This window comes from Lactuca serriola, chromosome 8 (assembly GCF_051521515.1).
Source record: "Lactuca serriola cultivar US96UC23 chromosome 8, Lser_US96UC23_V15, whole genome shotgun sequence".
Lineage (NCBI taxonomy): Eukaryota > Viridiplantae > Streptophyta > Magnoliopsida > Asterales > Asteraceae > Lactuca > Lactuca serriola.
In genome coordinates this window covers 83,307,628-83,328,347 of record NC_136415.1, presented here as the reverse complement: position 1 = coordinate 83,328,347, position 20,720 = coordinate 83,307,628, and the positions used below count along the sequence as shown (strand labels likewise).

The 20,720-nt window shown below is 38.1% G+C and overlaps 1 protein-coding gene across 1 annotated transcript; it reads left to right on the top strand.

Annotated features, from left to right (window-relative positions):
• Positions 1-1,083: 1,083 nt before the first annotated feature.
• LOC145070923 (uncharacterized) lies at positions 1,084-2,434 on the top strand. The gene has a single exon (XM_079017876.1). The coding sequence runs from the start codon at positions 1,275-1,277 to the stop codon at positions 2,145-2,147; it is 873 nt and encodes a 290-aa protein (XP_078874002.1). The 5' UTR covers positions 1,084-1,274; the 3' UTR covers positions 2,148-2,434.
• Positions 2,435-20,720: the final 18,286 nt, after the last annotated feature.

Here is a 20,720-nt window from a genome sequence, read left to right as displayed (position 1 = left end):
TAGTTCCCTCCTTCTGACTGCCCATCATTCATCTCGGGCTGTTCAATAGGCATCGTAAGTTCCTCTCGATTTTGTTGAAGTAAACACCTTGTTTCCCCCATTTGACGACCCAACATCATTTGGATCATCGCTTATACCCCAGCCATTGTGATTGGCTCAGGTGCGGTTACTACAACATATATTTGTTCAATTACTGGGGGTTGTTGATTCCTATTTCCATTCGCGTTCCCGACTCCACTTCGGGTTCTTGCCATTTCGATTTATACACCAAATCAGACGATCGGTGTGTAATAACGAGAATTAAGATATGAAAGATTTTATCTATGATTGACGTATAATCCCCTTATCTCTCCGAAAAGTTATATGCCAGTTCTAATACCGTAATTAAACGTTTAGAAACCTGAACACATAAAGTTTCCAGATCCGATCGGCAATAGACCATAGATCCGATCATATAATGCCTATAAGTCATTTTATGGTTTTCTCCATTTTATTAAATTCATATAATACTTAAATGTAATAATAAATCTATATCCAATTCATTAATGTAATTTTTTTATAATTTCTAAATTTTTAAATTGAATCTAATTATTTTAATTGTTTATTTATTTACATTATTAATTTAAATTTAAAAGATAAATAAGCACTTCAATTTTAATAATTAAATATTTTACTTTTTTCGTATAAATTTAATTTTTTAAAATTGTTAGATCTTCATTTCTATTTTTTTTAATAAACCCATAAAATACATAGGTATCAAAACTAGTTTTTGAACATATATGAAAAATAAAATGCTTTATAACATTTAATATAAGGTAATCTATTAAAACATAAATATAAAAAACGCGTATAATTGGGATATTTTGTTAAAATCACTTACATTCTACAAATTACAAAATCTGTATTTTATTATTTAATTGAATATTACTGTAATTACGTAAAAATATCGAATATAGTAGTTACGAAAAAAAATGACAGAATAAATTCTAGTGGCATCTCTTTGGAAAAAGAGACCTCACATGCACTAATCTTCTATAAATACACCCTCCACCCCTTTACTCCTCTTCTCATACTTTCCCATTACTCTCCATTCCAAAACCCACAAAGGCTACTAATTTTCCACTCCAAAACAACTTGGGTTTTCTTCAGTTCCTCGTAAAGTTTTTATCTTTCGATCACCCAAAAGTTTCTTTAATTTTTTCTTGGAAACAAAAAAAAAAAAAACAAAATTTATTCTGTTTTTTTCTGTTCTGATCGATCAACATTGTGATCAAATGGCCTCCGCAGTGTGTCAAGGTTTGCAATCTTGCCTGGAACCTCCTCTCACAGAATCAACGGTTTTAACCCACAAATCGTCTTCAAAACCTTCCCAACTTCATCAAAAACCGAATACCGAAGCAAATTCTGTGACAGACGATAAAAATGGTGAGAGAGTTAGCAAGAACAATGTGTTCAGTTTTTTTAATGTTCTTGAAAACCCGTCTTCCAATAGTAATTTAAAAAATGAGGAAGTTTATGTTCATCCAATGGTGAAGCTTTCTGCTTCGACATTAAGTACGATGAGCTTAGAAATGTGTACGGAGAGTTTAGGTACTGAAACTGGGAGTGATGTGAGTGAAAGCAGTGATGAGCTTAACTGGGAGGAGAGAGAGATGTTTCGGTCAAAAGCTAGGAATTTATACCGGAAAGTGGCGAGCCGGAGCCACCGTGGAGGCTTTCCGCCGCCGTTGACCTCCATTAGTGGCTCAGATGGTACTGTGAAAGTGAGCCCTCACAGGGAAGGTGGCCGGTTGGTAATCAAAGCTGTGAGTGTTTCTGACTGTGGTACAAAGTTCGAAGCAGAACGTACGGATGGGAGACTTAGGTTGTCACTGTCGAAGGACTGTTGTGAAAATGTTGAAACTGGGAGGGCTAATAAGAAAAAGGAAGGTGGTGAAAAAGAATCTTGTGATGGTGACGTGGAAGATGGTGGGTGGTGGTGGGAGGTAGATGGACGTAACTCAAACTCAAAACGACCAACTCGTGTAGCAGCAAACTCGTTCGATCAAGAGTCGACTGAGTTTAGGTTAAGGAGTTGCAAAGACGGTGGAAACGGGAATAAGGGAATAGGAAACTGGAGTTTGTTTCGGCCGGTGGTTATATCTTAAACATGAAAATGGCGATTATCTTCACAATTTTCATTAATAGTAATCGTCAGCGAATAACTATTGATCCAGAATGTGTTATCAAGACCGTTGTTTATGATTATATTGGGAGCTGAGGACTAATTTTCACGGGTCATTAAATAATACCGATGTGTATGGTGCGGATTTAAGTTAATATCGTCATGTCATGTGTATTTATTTTGTGGATTATTTAATATATAATCTAATGATAGGTTTTTATGGATGATTAATTGAACATATCAATATAATTTTCATGAATTTAGTGTTTATTATTATTATTATTATTATGGTTAATGACTTGTAAGAGTAATATCTCATGCACCATGTACACATTTAATCATTAAAAGTTATTTTACTTAATTTTACTATTAAACTTAGAAATGATGTTCAAAATATACCATTATTATTATGTATTTTAGGCTTGACCGGTTTCCGACCATCCAGACATCTCCATTAAATCTCCGGCTACCGTGGATTTTCCAATGACCATATTCTACATCTCTCAATTTTAATATCTTTTCGGAGAAGAACACATGATCTGAAAAAAATAATTTCTTGAACACACATGTAAAAATGATTTCTTAAACATGATTTCAAAAACAAAATGAGTGCAACATATTTTTGGAGATGAAAATGTTATCTGCAAAAAAAAAAATTCTTGAAGATAATTATACAAAAACGTTTTTCTGAACATGGGTATTCAAAAACGATTTATTCTTAAACACAATAATTGATTTTAAAACCATGTTCAATGACAAAAATGATTTCAACTTTGTGTTCAATGGCAAAAAAATATGTTAACGTCATAGGAGTCATTGGAGAAGATGACGGTAGATGTCATCGGATGTTTAAAAAACATGTTTGTCTACAACACTCGCTCATAATGATATATTTTAAACATAATTTCCAAGTTAAATGACAAATTGTTGAATCATGAAAAGTATGAAAAGTGAACCTCTAGCAATCACTCAAGATCGAAGTCAGCTGAGTCCGAGATAAGTCCAAGATGAGTAGACGTTCCAAGATAAGAAGATCATTCCGAGATGAAGTGCAATTCCGAGTGTAACAAACCAAAAATCAGGGGTAAAATTTTCGTTTTTATAATAGTAAAAGCATAGTTATCTTTTAAATCCGAGCATTCCAAAAACATTGCTTAATTGAAATAGTTATCAGAGTTACATCCCAAAATCATATGATGCGGAAAACATGGGTGTGTGCATTGCGATCATGTCGGACCATTCTTTTCCCAACTGATGATACTTGAAACCATAAACAAAATTGTAAGCACGAAGCTTAGTGAGTTCCCCAGAGCATACCTCACACAATCCACATAATCACATAATCCATGTTAGCTATAAAAGCAACATAAACCCCATCAATCACACAATCCATATTAGCTACAATATAGCTACATACACCACATAAGCCATGCATACAATATATAGGGATGTTGTGGGCTCCCCCAGGCTCTTACTCCAGGATGAAATGAGTTCCCTACATGGTCTTACACCTAAGTGCCATGGGCTCCCCCATGGTCTTTAATAGGAAAGCCATGGGCTCCGCACATGGTCTTACATCCAATTGTCATGGGCTCCCCCATGGTCTTTAATAGGAAAGCCATGGGCTCCCCACATGGTCTTACATCCAAGTTCCATGGGCTCCCCCATGGTCTTTAATAGGAAAACCATGGGCTCTCCACATGGTCTGACATCCAGCTGCCATGGGATCCCCCATTGTCTTTCATACAAGTATACCACATATACAACTAGCATACCTCCTAGCATATAACCAACTAACATGCCACATAACACTACATCAAATAGCGTACCACATATCATAAAATGGGCCGACCTTGGTGCCTTAGACCCATTGATATGGTAAAGAGACTCACCTCAAATGCAGAAGCTTCCCGAATGATATCCTTAGCTGCTGCCCCGCCAGCTTCCCGAGCTGCCAATACCAATCAATACACCCAATTAGCAATTGGGTTCCTTACTATAATCCTTAATCCATACATGGGGTAAAATGACCATTCTACCCCTGGCCCAATATGATCCAAAATTGAGGCCCAAGCCCAAAACAAATGCCTAATACTATACTGTCCATAACTCCATTAATGGACCTAATCCGAGAAGGCCTAATACCAAAAAGGCCTAAAATACCGAATGGTCAACCCTAGTCAACTCTTGGTGAAAGTCAAAGTCAACAGTCAAGGTCAGCAGTCCATGTTGACCCAACCCGTCGAGTGCATCTAGCAACTCGTCGAGTTCCTTCAGTGTCCAGAAACCGGGAAAAACCCTAGCCAACTCGCCAAGTCTGCTCAGTATCCAGAAAGCGGGAAAACCTGACCTAACTCGTCGAGTTGCCAGGGCAACTCTTCTAGTTTCCCCTGTCTCAACATATTCATCCCCTTTCTAGTCGAATCTAAAGCCCCAAACTACAGATCTAACAGCCTAGGGTTAAGATACCATGTAAAGTTTCTAACTTTACATTTATGAAAAGCATTAAAGGCTAAAAACACTTAATCAAAGCTTGTTAAGGGACTTAGAGCATGAAGGAGGGCCAATACTTGATAAAGTTGATACCTTTAAGTCCCCAAAGGCCCTGAGATGTCCAAATCTAAAGTCATATCTTCATATCATGCTCACAACCAAGAATGGTCCTAAACTAGGCTAATAATGGCCATAAGTTTTCATAGAAGAAGATATAAGCAATGGAAGGTCAAGGTTTCGACTTTATACCTTAAAATGGTTGCCACAACATAGTAGACACCGAATCTACAGCCTCTCCCTTCAGCCATGCACCGACCACTTCAAGTTTCTTCACATAAACACCAAAAAAAGCACTCCTTAAGCCCTTACACACTCAAAATTGGAGATGAGGCACGATATAGGGTTTCTCTGGACAAAGGGGGTGATAAGGGAGGTTACAAGTGAGGCTTAAGGCCTTTAAATAAAGTACAAACCCTGAAAATTAGGGTTTTCCTTTCCAGCATCAACTTGTTTAGTTGGGGCCTTCCAACTCGTCGAGTAGACCACACATGATATGTGGCTGAAGAGCTCTCTACACGACGAGTTGGAGCCTCCTAACTTGTCGAGTTCCCTGCAAAACTCAAAACTTAATATATTTATTCCATACTTGAACTAAGAGTTACAAATCTCCCCCAGTTGAACTAGACTTCGTCCTCGAAGTCTTCTGATGCATAAGGTCCGGATACCGCTTACATGCCACTTCCTCTAACCCCGCCATCTTGTTCTTCCAGGTCCTCGCTTTCTGCTCGATAACTGATGCTAACTTCTCTACATGATGCATGTGACAACCCGAAATTTCCATTCTGAACAAACCATATCAAGCCAATAGAAGTTAGAACAGTTTCAACAAAATTCCAAACTTTGGGTATAAGTTTGAGTTTTTCAGGATTTACACTTAAGGAGATATCAGGAGAGTGGATGCACTAGGGTTTTGTGCAACACTGTTATTCCAATACTCTAGGATATTAGAGTTCATTCCGGGAATAAAATATTTTCTGCCCAAAAATCTCAGGACTATATATAGAAATCTGAACCAAATAATTCATTAGTTACGTTTCCAATTAGAGAAAAGCCAAATTCTCTCTCACGGATCTTCGGGTTTTTATCCCAAATCGTGAGTACTTCGATCTAGTTACATTATATAGCTTAGATTGTATTATATAACATCAAAATCGGACCAAAACCCCAATATTCGGGAGTTTACCGCCCAAGAACACTTGGAGAGTAAACTCCATTTTAAGGGCCAAAAGTGTCCCATTGTCCCTCAAAGCCTTGGAACTCAAACTAGAAGCCACCATTGCATGTTTAGGACACAAAAACAATTAAGAATCAAGGGTGAAAGAGAGTTCACGGCCAAGGAAGTTCTTGGGCCGTGAACTCCATGTTTAAGTGCCAAAATGCCCTAAAAATCCTCCTTAAGCCAAGAGACTAATTAGGACAAGTACCCTAGTGTGTTTGGGGCTAGCAAACACCTTTAGAACACCAAGAAAAAGGTGTTCACGACCCAAGATGTTCCAGGGCCGTGAACTCCATAAAGTGGTGCCAAATGGTGCCATAAATCCTCCTAAAGCCTTGGAAAATTGCCTTGATTCATTCCTTGATAAATTACGGACTTGAAAACACCATAAACCTCCTCCCAAAGGAGATTATGACCGTAATCTCCATGGGATATGGTCCCAGGGCCGTGAACTCCTCAAAGGAGTTAATAGGAAGCCCAAACACTTGTTTAAGCCTTGAAGCAATTCACCACATGAGTTGTATAAATGTTAGGCATCATTTAGGGACTTTATTGAGAGTTTACGGACAAGAGTTTACTCCCCTGGGCCGTAAACTCCAAAACATATGGTCATTTGACCATAAACTCCCATAAGAGGTCTTGCACTCTTTTGTCGCAACCTATTAGCCTCCTAGCACTTGACCAAAAGTGTTTTCCCCGCATTAGGATGTTTATACATGTTTAATTAGTGTTATAATCACTAATTGTTTATATACATATGTCTTCATATGATTATAACAGTCCTACCTCATCAGTTCATCCGTATCACCCACAACAGGTGAGTTCATACCCCTTAATCAATGTTTTAACTGTTTTTAAATGTTTTATGGGGGGGGGGATACAATTAGAATTATGCTAGTTACTATATCAATCACATGTGATTAGTAAGCAACATTCAAATGATTTGCTACTCATTAGCCATTTTACCAAACAGTTTCCTTCAAATGATTTTCATAAACATTTTATATGATTAAAACTCTTTATTAAGTTGTACACTTTACCCTGTACGCTTCGTTTCAAACTCATTTATGATTGTGTTTCAAACAAATGTTATTTTATACTTAAACTGTTTTATCAAAATCACGCTTTCAAACAGTTTTATAGATTGACATCAAGTTGATCGTTTCTTAGATAATAATTTTGTTCAAAAGTTTTACCAAACTTATTTTATGATTTTATATTATCAATTGCATGCCTATATATGTATCAAGTGTACATATATAGTCATAAAGGTTCTTCCAGTTCATTCAATACCCTTGGGTAGCAACGGTATACATCCCTGTCCATACGTACCAGTTAGATTACTAGTAAACTACCATAGGGGTAGTTTAGGAAGATACTAGAACTATTATGAGAACACTATATCATAAAATGAGTCAGTTCATTCATGAGTCAATACTTGCTAGATAGAGAGAGAACACACGTTACAGCTAGCACACGCAGAACATTTACATGATTACATTTACATGATTTCATTTACATGAGTACATTTACATAAACACGCTTACATGAGTACATTTACATAGATAATATATGATGAGTTATTATTTCATTTTATATGTATAGATTACGTTATAAAATCCTCATTCTTATCTTTACCTTGTGATACAATCACATAATCGACGAGATAGATTGGATTTAATATCCTAGTACCAAAGGATACTTTGTGGGACTTACCATTCCTATAGCCACTGTTAGCTACAGAGGATAATGAACATCTACGGATGCCTACGGTTGATACCATTACAAGTATACTTTAAGGGATTTACTATTCCTACACCCAGCTGTTAGCAACAGAGGTAAATGTACATCTACGGATGTCTAAAGTTAACACTGTTAGTTACCCTAGTACCAAAGGGTAATACTTAGGTTAGTTATATTATTACCTTTATTTTGTGACTCATTCACATAACCAATGAGATGAATTATATTTGAGTATCCTAGTACCAAAGGATACAATTTCTTATAATAATAATAATAATAACACAGTCGGGTCTTGGTAGAAGACTACATTCAGAGCAGTTAGGTCTTGGTAGAAGACTCCCTTATATAATAGTAGGAATCATAGGGATTTCTAGGGTTTTTCAAACGTTTACAGTTGTTCTACAAACATTTTTATACTTATACGAGCTTTCTTTCAAAACAATGTCAAGTCTTTAATTACAAGTTTTACAAACAAAGACACATTAATACTTATGATCTCACCAGCTTTAAAGCTGATACTCTCTTTCAAAATAACTTGTATCCTCAGGTCGGTGATAGACAAGTACCGATGCAAGGTTTAGAGAAGATGGAGCCCGATCAAGACTCATCTTTTATTTTGATTGTACTTTAGTGTCTATATTATAATTTGATAAAACACACTTGTATTAAAATTATATTATTAATGCAATGGATGATGTTGTTTCTTGTTTACTACTTTTCATTGTTGTGATACTGTACATGACGTCCTCCGCCCCAGAACGTTTCCGCCGTTCTTGGTTTTGGGGTGTGACAAATTGGTATCAGAGCATTGTTTATAGTGAATTAAGTATATCAACCCATAAAAGATATACTAACTATAAACCCATTGGGATTAAAAATACTCTGACCAAGAGTTTATATTTTAAATAATAAAATATTTAATAAAGTATACGTGCCTGCATTCATACTAAAACCAGTGTCACTAGGACAATACAAAAGAATTACGGTTGTTGGGCAACACAAGTGGGCTTAGAGACATATGGTCAAAACTGGGAAGATATAGCCTGATCAACTATATTATCCGAGGATTGACTAGCATGTGCCTAAGTTTAATTGTGTGGTTGCAACAAGTCTAAAATCTTACCAACCCTACCACAATGAGAACAGTAGAACATAACATTAAACTTAAAATACTATAGGAGTATTTGGTGTTACTATAAGTACGTCATACTTGAGAACTAAAACAGGATCTTCATTACTAAGTTGATAGTTGCTAAGTGGATACACTAAGGATATATGTAATTAGGATATTATAGACTTAGAATCTGTGAAATTTTACTTTACCCCGATTCTGTGTGAATTTGGAGTTAAGGTCACATATTCGAAGGCCTATCCTGTTTCGATTACATATAACTGGTATGCACTTCACAAATAGCGATGTAACTAATGAAGATTTTCTAAATAATTATCTAGATAGTTCTTCTAATAATTATTTTCTGACCCCAATTCTCGCATAGATAACATGGCTGGACTCCATCCCCACGGCAACCCGTACCTCCCGAATGAGGTCATTGCTGGTTGGTTTGGAGAAGAACCAGAGAATGATCATCCTATCCCTATGAATGATCACCATGATGAAGACCTTTCGGACGATGCTAACTCTGAACCAGAGGTTGAGAACCTACCCCAGGCAGCTCCCGTTCAAATTCCTAACCCTCGTCCGACTTTTCATGGGCCGACGCCTGAGTGGGTGGAATGCTTGGAAACATGGAGCCAAGGACAAGATCAACCCATGCCATTTAATGGTGAACGAAGCTTCTACGACTTGAGCAATGGGGGCTCAGCAGACAGGGTCTTGCCAATCTTGGTCCGCAGAGTGGCCCGAAATGAGATTCAAGGCAGGACAGCCCTACATCAGATTACCGAAGTTGTCGCCGATGCGAGAATGCATACCCTCCGCACCTTTTTTCTAGAAGATGCTCGCGAGAGATCAAAGAGAAACCATGAAACCCTGCTGCAAGCACTAGCTGTATCACGAGCCGAAGTCATAGAGCTCCGAGTACGCCAACGGGTGTACGAAAGACACCTACTTGATGTAGAACGTAAACTGGCTGAACTGAGAGTTCACCAGAGGGATGACCGTCGGCAGTAGTAGATGTTTTACTTTATTGTCCTTGTTAGAAGGAATCGTTTTTCCTGTCTATGCCCGATGTGGCATTTTCTATGAAATTATCATGTACTGTAAGTACTTTAGGCTAGGTCTTTATGCTGTTAAGAACTATCTTCTCTGGATATGATGTAAGACCTTTACAAGGTCATTTTCCCGAATCTTTACGTCGTGAATATCAAAGATATTGACAGTCGGCTAACTTCTGTGTCATTTCTTATTCAAGTACTCTTATCATACTTTCATTGGAGTCTATCTGAAACCTGCTTTAGTCAAGTCATTGGACTATAGTAATTTAGCTCCGGAGACATTTCCAAGTCCCTTTTAGTGGTTAGATCCTGTTATTCAACAACCATAGATACCTCGGCTTGAACGACAAACATCTTGAGACCATTTAACAAACTTACTCTCATTCCGTGCTAGGGCTGCATCAAAGGGATGTAGGTCAAACTCACGAGAACATACTTCTATTCTTTTCATAAACAGTCGAACTAAGTCTAGGTTCAATCAAGCTCGCTCACAAATTCATTTTCTTTCCGTGAAACAGAATCATGTCGCCAAAGAAAAACGATCAACCCAACAACTAAGCACCGACCCTTCAGATTGATGCGGCTACTTTTCAAGCTGCAGTCTCGGCTGCCGTGTCAGCTATTCTGAGCCATCTCCACGCTAACAACGCGAATGTTAGTGGAACTGTTAACAACAATGCCAATCCTGGTGACAATCCAGTACCTCAACGAGCAACAAACTACCACGATACCCCGAGTGCCGAGACCAAGAGTAACAAATGGAAGTTTTGGGCCAGAAAGAAGGACAAATCGCTTCGAGGGGTGAATAAGAAACAACGATCGGTAACGACCTTCACAACTACGACATCTGCACCTCCTACTACCATTCCTTCTGGTGTCCCAATTGTCCCTACACCAGCTAGACAATATGCCGGAAATCTACCGAAATGCTATGAGTGTAGCTTTCATCATCTGGGTAGTTGCCGACCGTTACACTGTTATAAGTGCAACAGGAATGGACATACTGCCAGTTGCTGCAGGATCCAGATCCAACACATTTCTTCAACCACCAATGTCCAAACCTCTCAGATATGCCATCTATGTGGCGTCATGGGACACTTCAAGAGGGACTGTCCAACAGAGAAGGACAACGACGAATCCGGAGGGGTTTGACCTAAGAATGCAAAGAGGTAGTTAAGGACCCTAATGTAGTATAGGTTCCCTCCAAATCGTCAGTATTTTGTATGTTCAAAAACATGTTTAAAACTAGTGCAACTAGAGTCTTATCTTTTGCGGGATCCTGTCGGTATAGGGATGCCCGTGCTGCGTATACTTGTCTTTTGTAGTATATCTTATTCACAGCAATAGTCTTGTAACAAATCTAAAGTATTGTAACTCTGTTCATGGTTGCACGGTTGTTTTTGTCTGTAAACGTTTTATGTTCAAATCTAATGTCTTTAAGTTTCTGTATGATTCCGACATTATCATACGACTCGATTCAATTTGATCCTCACAAAAACAGCTTCATACGTACATCTCTTTGTCAGTAAACGTCGTTTTAGCGAAGCCATCATATCAGAACACCGAAGTACTCATGCAGGGAGTGCCTCATAGTTCTTTTCTTTTCCGAAGAAATCCTTGAAGTACCACTCGTGTAGTACGTCAAGTTCAATCCAAGGATTCATATGATTAATCTATCGCTGAAGAATGTATGCATACGAGTGATATATAATCAAGGTTCTACAGGTTTAGAATTGATGATTCCAATTTAACTTCTTTTTCCCTGATGGGATGTGAGCTTAAAGAAGAATCAGTTATTCGACTACCTTTTCAATCTTAATTATATACGACTCGTATACACGAGATTGTGATGGTGAAACCATGTATGAATTCTAATATGAACTTCAGGACGGAGAACTGCCTAAGTCTACGAGTAATCGCATCGTCATGTGAACAAACTTAGAACCCAATATGACTCCCGTAAACGGATCGCCCTACAGCCTAAACCCCTACGGAGATACAAGAACAGTCCGGACAACTTAACGAACTACACAAAAACATAATTAGAAGACTAGGCTTCTCACCCTGGAGAACCCCGGTCATATTCTTCCAGAGATCGACGGATCGCATCGTATGTACCTCGGCTATCGAGGACTCCGTCAAGATTTCCCAGTAGAAATCGTTATCTTTGCCTCGCATAGATGAAATGGTTAAGCAAACGCAAGGAAAGAATTACTTTCAGAAATGGATCTGAGATCCGAATATCACCAGTTCGAGTGTTAGGGAAGGATGTCCGGAAGACTATCTTCCGAACTCGACGCGGCCATTTCGAGTCTGTAGTGATACCCTTCGGATAGGACCAATACGCCCATAGTTTTCTTGAGTTAAATGAGTAGGGTACGTCTTTTTACTAGGATCAGTTCGTCATTCCTCCATGTAATGACTTACTTATCTACCCTCGTAGTAAGAAGATCTAACCCTTGACCCCACGTTCTCTACTAGTTCTATCCTGAATTCCCGTAATCATCCGGGCTCGCCCGTGGACCCCAAAGATCCTCATCCTAGAACATAGAGTAATTCCTTGCCAACCCTGGACGGCGTGCCCAAAGCGCAAGCCGATCTCCTTTTCATGCTTGTGACCACCACATAAACAGTCTACTTGAGACCGATGAATGCTACAGTCCTTTCACAACCTAATACTACTTCCCTTACTATCCGACTGATAGTGAATGCTACGACTCCCCTGCAGTCTTACATCACTTCCCTTACTATCCGACTACTAGTGAATGCTACAACTCGCTACAATCTTTTTGCACTTCCCACACTACCTGACTGCTTGTGAACGCTACGACTCCCCCACAATCTTACAATACTTTCCACATTATCTGACTACTAGTGAATGTTACGGCTCCCCCGTAGTCTTACAACACTTTCACCCTAACTGACTGCTAGTGGATGCTACCGCTCCCCCGTAGTCTTACAACACTTTCACCCCAAATGACTAATAGTGAATGCTATGGATCCCCCGTAGTCTTACAACACATTCAACCTAACTGGCCATTAGTGAATGCTACGGGTCCCTCGTAGTCTTACAACACTTCCGCCCTAGCACAATCGCAACCCACTGCCTTACCCCAATTTATCAATTCAAAACACACACAGAGTCGAGCACACACTCGACCGAACACCCATACTGAACTCAATTCATGACTGGAATCCCAACATGCTTCCCCAAATTCTGCTATCAAGCACAAAGAAGACGCGATTCACATGCTGGGAAGTTTTACCGAACTCCAAACTCACCCACCCCTCAAACCAAACAACCACTTGGGCTGCCATTTTCCTCGATGGGGATGAGAAACTCATCCCGGTCTCATACCTGCTCTTGTCCTGAATACCTGCACGATTCTCCCCCACTTAGATTCGACTAAGACTTCACAATACATGAGATTTGAAGGATTCCCAATCCTTCTTACTCTTTAATAACCAACTGCTGACAACCTGCTACTTACTCGTGCTAGTGTTCTATTATTGGCCCAAACCCCAAATACCACACAACTTCTAAAGATCAAACGAACACTTCCTGAATCCTAGCGAAACTAATAATCTCAGACGCCTTGAAATGATGCCACCCTTATATCTTGAAGTCCAAATAAACGATGCCCATAGCAAAGCCTCTGAAGTAGATCACTTCCCTTGGCACTTCCAAAAGCTGACCCAAGTATAATGGCTGAGTCACTAATCATGACTGTAAACCTTTCGCATCACGTCCCAACACCGATCTCAACTATAGACCTAGATAACATTGAACGCTCCAAACCAGCAAAGAGGGAAACGACCTTTCACTAACCTCTTCGTAACTCACGGCATGCAAGTGACATATGAAAATGTTTGAAGGTATAACCCAAACACGAGCAGGGAAACAAACCCAAAGGTACACTTAACCAAACCCTTGGAATGAAAACTCCATCGTGCAGTTTCCCGCAAGTGCTGCACTTAATCCGACCCTGCTGGCCTCTCAAAAGCTGATCCGAACTCTTGGATCTCTTCCCAAGATCTTCCACTAAATTCATATGACCTGAACCTCTCTTATAGAGGTACTCTAAATTGATCTTCAGCCCTCGGCTCTGAGATCCATGTCATATAGGTTCTCGTACCCCGACACACTCACCGACTCAATCATCAACGGCTGAACTACAATATTTGGAGCAACCTCTGCTCTAAACTGGGCTACTAACTATCCCCAAGACATAGTCTCCAACCCCAAAAGTGCAATAGATCGCACAATATATCCTTGCTGCCTGATACAAGAGATCCAAGGTGAACCCAAAGTTCTGGCAGTCCTTCCACTAACTGGCTCACCAGCGGTGTCGGGACCAAACCCTGGTCCTTCCCCTTGCGTGATCATCCTCATTCTACATAGCAACTATTCCCACAGTCCAAGCATAACTAAGAATTCTCATTCCCATAGGCTTCTTAGATTCTCCGAAACTCTCACCGGTTCGAGTATGGATCCTGTGCTTTTAGTAGTATGGGCCCAATACTACCTTCCACTCGTATCCATACTTTCCTCAGCAATCCTCCTGAATCCTCTAAGTCTCCTAATCCACTGATGCATCAAATATCCGCTAGCAAACAACACGATACCCACCGAAGCAACTCCTAGGATCCCCCTAGGTTCCTAACCTCACCAGACCTCCCCACTAACTCACTGGAGCATATCCTAGGCTTTCCTAGGTTCCCAACCTCACCCTGCCATCAACTGCTAAAGAACTCCTCATGATGCCAGCCATCCACCTCGTGAATATCGTCATATTCACTTAGTAGCTGACTCCCATCATTCAAAAGTTCCACAAATCACAAAGCAAGCAACATTCATGCAGTAGCACTCTGATCCAAAGAACTATCATAGAACATTCAGCCCACATACCACAAATCGTGCTATCCACATCCATCCATCATCACTGTCGGCTGCCTTATGCATGGAAATTATACACATAACAGGATCTAATAGACTATCGAATAATAGACTCTACCCTAGGACCACAACCATACAAGAAACAAGAAATAAGGCCAAATCATTTATTCTAAGGCTATAAGATCCTAACCGCATACAATTTTCAAAGCATACACTTAGCATTTACCAATACCAATAATCATTCTCATTCTAGCATGGCATCCAGTATCTCCAAGGCTACAAGCATCACATATCAGGCCAATCTATCGCTGACTACTCAGCATCATTATGCAAGTCTACCAACTCATACAACATATAAAGGCATCTATCCTAGCCCTAACTAGCATGTGATTCTTAGATTCATAAATCAAGTCATAACAGATAACATATATGGGTATTATGGGAAACTTACTTGAACTCGACTGATTGCATGCACCACACCCTTTCTTATCTTACAAAACTCTTTCGTTGAAAATATTTTTCTTTTGAAAACTCTACAGATCCTTAGTTTGAGTTCAGACACACCTAAAGGTATGTCCAAATCCCTCAAACCAAGGATATGATACCAACATGCAATGACCCAAAAATTGTTGGATTAGTGTCTAAGTCCATAACTATTTTGGTATGTACTTGACCCGATTATGAGCATGATCCTTTTGGGTTGCCTTCACCATAGCAATATGTAGGATGAATTAAGCAGAGAAACGTTTAATTATGAATTATTAATATGTTATAAGGATAATATATTAAAAGAGAAATCATAATGTTTAATTAATATTAGTCAAGAATTAATTAATAATTAATTTTGTGGCTAAAAGAGATTAATTAAACTTAAGGGACTTATTATGTATTTATAAGATAAATTACATAGATGGGCTTATGGACTCCATAGAAGGTGGAGTGGATGAATTCTATGGGGGAAACCCATTAGAATTCGTCCAAGGCTTCTAAAGAAGGAGTCAATGGGTTGCTTAGGGCTTAAGCAGTCAAATTAGGGTTTCCTTGTTAGATAACCCTAATTGCCTAAGTATATAAAGAGCCCTTAGGCACCAAAACGTGGCTAACACTTGGATTAGGGTTTCCACCCGTTTTTGGTGCCTCCCCTCTCTTCCCTCTTCATTCTTGTTGCTTACTGGTGTTTGTGACTCCATTAGAGGTGCAACACTTGAGGCACTAAGCTTTCTGAAGCCAAGGATTGATTGTTATTTCTATATAACAATCAAAGGTCAGATCTAAACCCTACTTAATGTTAATATGATCAACTGTATGATAGGTTTAGGGTTTATAGCTTTGGATATTCAATTGCATGTTCATTAGAAAAACTAGATCCAAAAGCTATTAGGGTTTGCATGTACACCATAGGAATGATCTATTTCTCGAAACCCATCAGTGGTATCAAAGCATAGGTTGTTTTTCTATTGAATAGATGCATAATTGGACTGCCAAAGATCTGAAAATCGAAAATTTTTTCTCACTGCCTTATGAACTCGCCGAGTTGCTCTAAGAACTCGACGAGTTGCATGAACTCGACGAGTTGGCTGTTCTGTTGACGGGATTTTCGAATTTCTGGCCAGATTTTGATGGGGATAATTACCGAAACTCGTTTTTATTGCCTAAAATCGATTTTTTTATGTTTGGAATGTTTATCCTTATCAAAATTGATGGATTTGGTTAAATATGGACAATATATGATTATTATTATTAGATAAATATTTGACCTAGTAAGTTTGAAAAGTTTCAATTTACACCCTTTAGGTTTAATAGTTTAAATTTGAACTTAAAAAAGTTTTGTTTTTGAAATTTAAATAGTTAAACCTGAATGTTTTGAAAGGTTTCAAAACTTGTCCTCAAAATTTGGAATTTAAATTTTGATTAAAAGTTTAATTTTGAATATTTAAATTCTAAACCCTAAGTTTGAAAAGTTTCAAAACTTGCCCTCAAGTTTTGGAATTTAAAAGTTGATTAAAAGTTTAATTTTGAAATGTTAAATTTTAAAACCCTAGTATTTTGAAAAGTTCAAATTACAACCTTACGGTTTTGTTAATTAATTAAAGTGTATGATTAAAAGAGAGTTAATAAATCCATAAAGTTTTGGTTTACATTTAATTAAATTAAAAGTATAATTAATTAAACTAGACCACCTAGTATTTTAAAAGTGTAAAATATACCCTATACTATATATATGTAACATTAAAAGTTTAATATTATATATATATATATATATATATATATATATATATATATATATATATATATGAGTAAAGAGTCAGTCTTACCGTTAGTAGGCCTCATTCACGAAGCTGGTCTATAAGGGGTGTTTAAGGAAATTGCCTATAAAATGGCGATTGAATGGGTATGCACTCTTACCCACCGCACTCTTGACTAGTGGAGGGTCGTTAGCCGAACGGGCAGGATATGACAGAAACCTTCCATTATAAGTATAATGATGTACAAAGTAACTAAATGTCTTACAAAATCCCAAATCATAGTTACTTTAGGGAAAATGTGAAATTGTATGCTAATCCATGGAATTACACTTCGTACCCTTGTCAAACGTTAATGGAGCGTGTGTGGTTAACCGGCACACTAATTTGGGGATGACATTGGTAGCGAAGGGTGACTCGATGTTTTACATAGATCAATGGAGCGTGTGTGGTTAACCGACACATTGATTAGGTGATAGTAGCATTGAGTGCACCATGTGATTCGCACGGTTATTCAAACCTTGTTTGTGATCCTCGGCATCCCAGTCACAAACCTGAAGGGCATAATCGAGATTAAACATGCCATTGAAAAGTTCAATGAATCTCAAAGGATCTAGGAGTTTCAATACATTTAAAACTTAATTCTTTTTCATTTTTCATGGTGGAAATTGGTAAATCGTCATTTACCTACCTTCAAATATTCTGCAACTAGATTACGACATCCCTCTTCTAGGTTGTAGAATATTGTGTTGGATCCTAGCCTTAATAACTCATTCGGGTGTTTTATTAAGGACTCAATCAACTTAACTTGATTTTTCTCCCGTTTTGTAGATGTTTGAATCTTACAATGGTCTTCCCAAATCCTTTGGAACAAGCTTTCCAAATGAAGATGACGTTCCGAGATACGATCAAGGAAATGAGAGTCATGCTTCACTTCCTCCACCTCCTCCAATTGTTCTCCCTGACCTACAAGTTCAAAGGTTTGAAAATTTCAAGCTCACTTAAGCCCTTTTGGCAAGTAAACACGAAGATGGGAAACCTGTATGTGCACACGTCTTAGAGATGAAGTCACACATTGATAGGTTAAGGATGTTGGGTGTTGATATCTCAGAGATGTTGGATGTTGACTGGGTTCTTCAGTCACTTCCTGATTCGTATAGTGAGTTCGTAAGAGAGTACTATTCGATGGTTCACGACACGACCCTTATTGATTTGATCTATTTGCTTATTGCTGTTGAATCAACGATGATTTGGCTCAATGGTCAAGCAAACTTGATTGGTTGATCAAACTCCTATACTTCATTGGACAATGGCAACATTGGAAGTCTAGAAAGGATTGAGCATGAGATTGCCCCATGTAATGTGCCAATGGAATCCATTTGCTTTTATTGCCAAGAGAAGGGGCATTGGAGACGAAGCTTTCCTATTTACCTGAGAGATCTAAGAGATGGGAGAGTCAAGACGTATGGCTCTACTTCAGGTAAAATCCATTAACTAACTATATAAGTTCCTATTTTTGATTCTTAATACATGATGTGATAAGATTACATTTTGATGTTTTGCAGGATCGAAGAAAAGAAAGGAAGCTTAAGGGAGAAGCGTGCTGAATCTGATCACGAAGAAATGGATTTCGATCGCATGGATTCAAAGATCGGATTTTTGAGCTGCTACTTTAGAGTTAGGGTAGATTGCAAAGAAATATGTAAAAGCATAGTTTTTCAGTTGAATTACATTGTAAGGACAAGTTTTTCCACAATAAAATAAATTTTGATTTTATCTTATTTATTTATCCTTGCAATGGTATGTATGAAAAATTGATGTTTGAATGTTTCTATTATTAGCAATAATGGATTTGATTCTTAATTATATTATTTGTGGAAATGAGAATTTACCAAATAGGGAGAGTTTCTCATCACCCAAGTTTCAATTGGACAGAAACTTGGAATCATATAACTTGGTTGTGTGATGCATGAGAAACTTTATAATTGGAAATTCAAGACTAATTCATTGACAAAGAGTCAAGTGAAGGACTAGGAGATCGAGTTCACAATGTTGTGCATCAATCAAGTCCGCCACAAGAGTAATAAATATATTCATCATGATTTACTAAAAGTTTAGTAAATATGATTGTACTTATAAGAATAAGTGTAATTCTGAGTTGATTGGAAGAGTTTCAATGAATGGGAGAACGAATAAGAAGAATCAAGAAGGCAAAAAGATAAAAGTTTCTCTATTCTAAGAAGAAGGGAGAGTACCTTTTATTGTGTTTTATGATAGGTCTTAATGATTAAGAACCATGTCTCAATTGATCCTCTAAGAGAGTCTTAGTGCAATTGCATGTCTAAGAAGAGGAATCAAGAATTGTAGAAATGGTTAAATCAAGAAGTCAATCATACTTTGTTCCAATATCAAGTCTTAGAGTCAAGATTGTGAGTTGAGTGAAAACTTTTAAGTAGGTTTGTAACACTTATCAAATGTATAAGAAGAAAGTTTCTTATTCTTGTACATTTGAAATTGGTAAGTTGTGATGTCTTGGATAAGACAAAGACCAACTATGACCAATTATGTGAAGTGTTTTCTCTTGATAAGAGATACACTAACTCTTGAATATTTGTTTGTCTAGGAAAGTTTCCTGACAAGAGAATCATATATGTCAAGAGGACAGTGGGAGTTTTAATGATCTTGAAAAAGTTTCAAGAACAAATCAAGAATAAACCTTATCATCACTAGCGCACGACTTGAGGTTTACAACCTATCGTGTTGACATTATTTTGTTTCTGTGCCATTCTAATTGAGTTAATTATGCATGTGAGTTTTATGAGTTCTCATTTGAATGCATAAAGAAAAAGCACCTTGGTCGATGGAAAGTACATTAATAGGTAAGGATAAGTTGCTAAACTACTTGGAAGACATGGTGGGCACTCGTTTTACCATAAGGGAAAAAATCAAGATTAAGAAAGTTTAGTCCATATGAGATTGGATTCGTCGCAAACTTTGGTTTTGGCAAATTTACATGGATAGGAACTCATACACCATAAAAATCTAAGTGTCATAAGATTCCCTCCTTCATGAAAATGTCTGTGAGGAAATTGTGACAACCCAAGTTGCCCCGTTACATTTCCCCGTTACCGTTAACGGAATATTCCACTGTATAAAAGTTCCGTTAATTAGAGGGCATCAATTTAATAAACATTCCATTTGATTACCTTTAACATGCCGCTAAGTCGTAATAAAAGGAAATAAAAACACAGGACACACATTTTCATTCATTTGGAAAATGTCAAGTTTTATTATTACGACCACTAAATCGGGTGCGACCAAAAGCCCCGTTTAACGGCAGTATTGGGTAAAATTCCACTGAGCCCCGACTGTGAAACCTATATATGGGTGAGTGGAGTCCATTGGAGACTTTTTTACACTCTCTCTCTAAACACTCTCTCTAGACCCGTTTTCGCCCCGAATTCGCAACCAAACGCTTCCATATTGTAAGTCCACTTACCCTAGCGTATTCTAAACATATTGATTTATGTTTATAGCCCAAAAATCATACAAGAAGGCATGGTATAAGGAGTTTACGGCCCAGGAACATTCTAGGGCCGTAAACCCCTAAAATGGTGCCAAACATGCCTCCAAACTTGTCCATAAGCTTGGAAATAATTAGGGGATATAGCCTAGGGGTGTTTAAACATTAAAATGCATGATTTTAGGACTCAAACAAGAGTTTACGGC

Bases quoted from the DNA above. Each gene is read 5' to 3' on its own strand.
- LOC145070923 (XM_079017876.1), top strand. From the start codon at position 1,275: ATGGCCTCCGCAGTGTGTCAAGGTTTGCAATCTTGCCTGGAACCTCCT.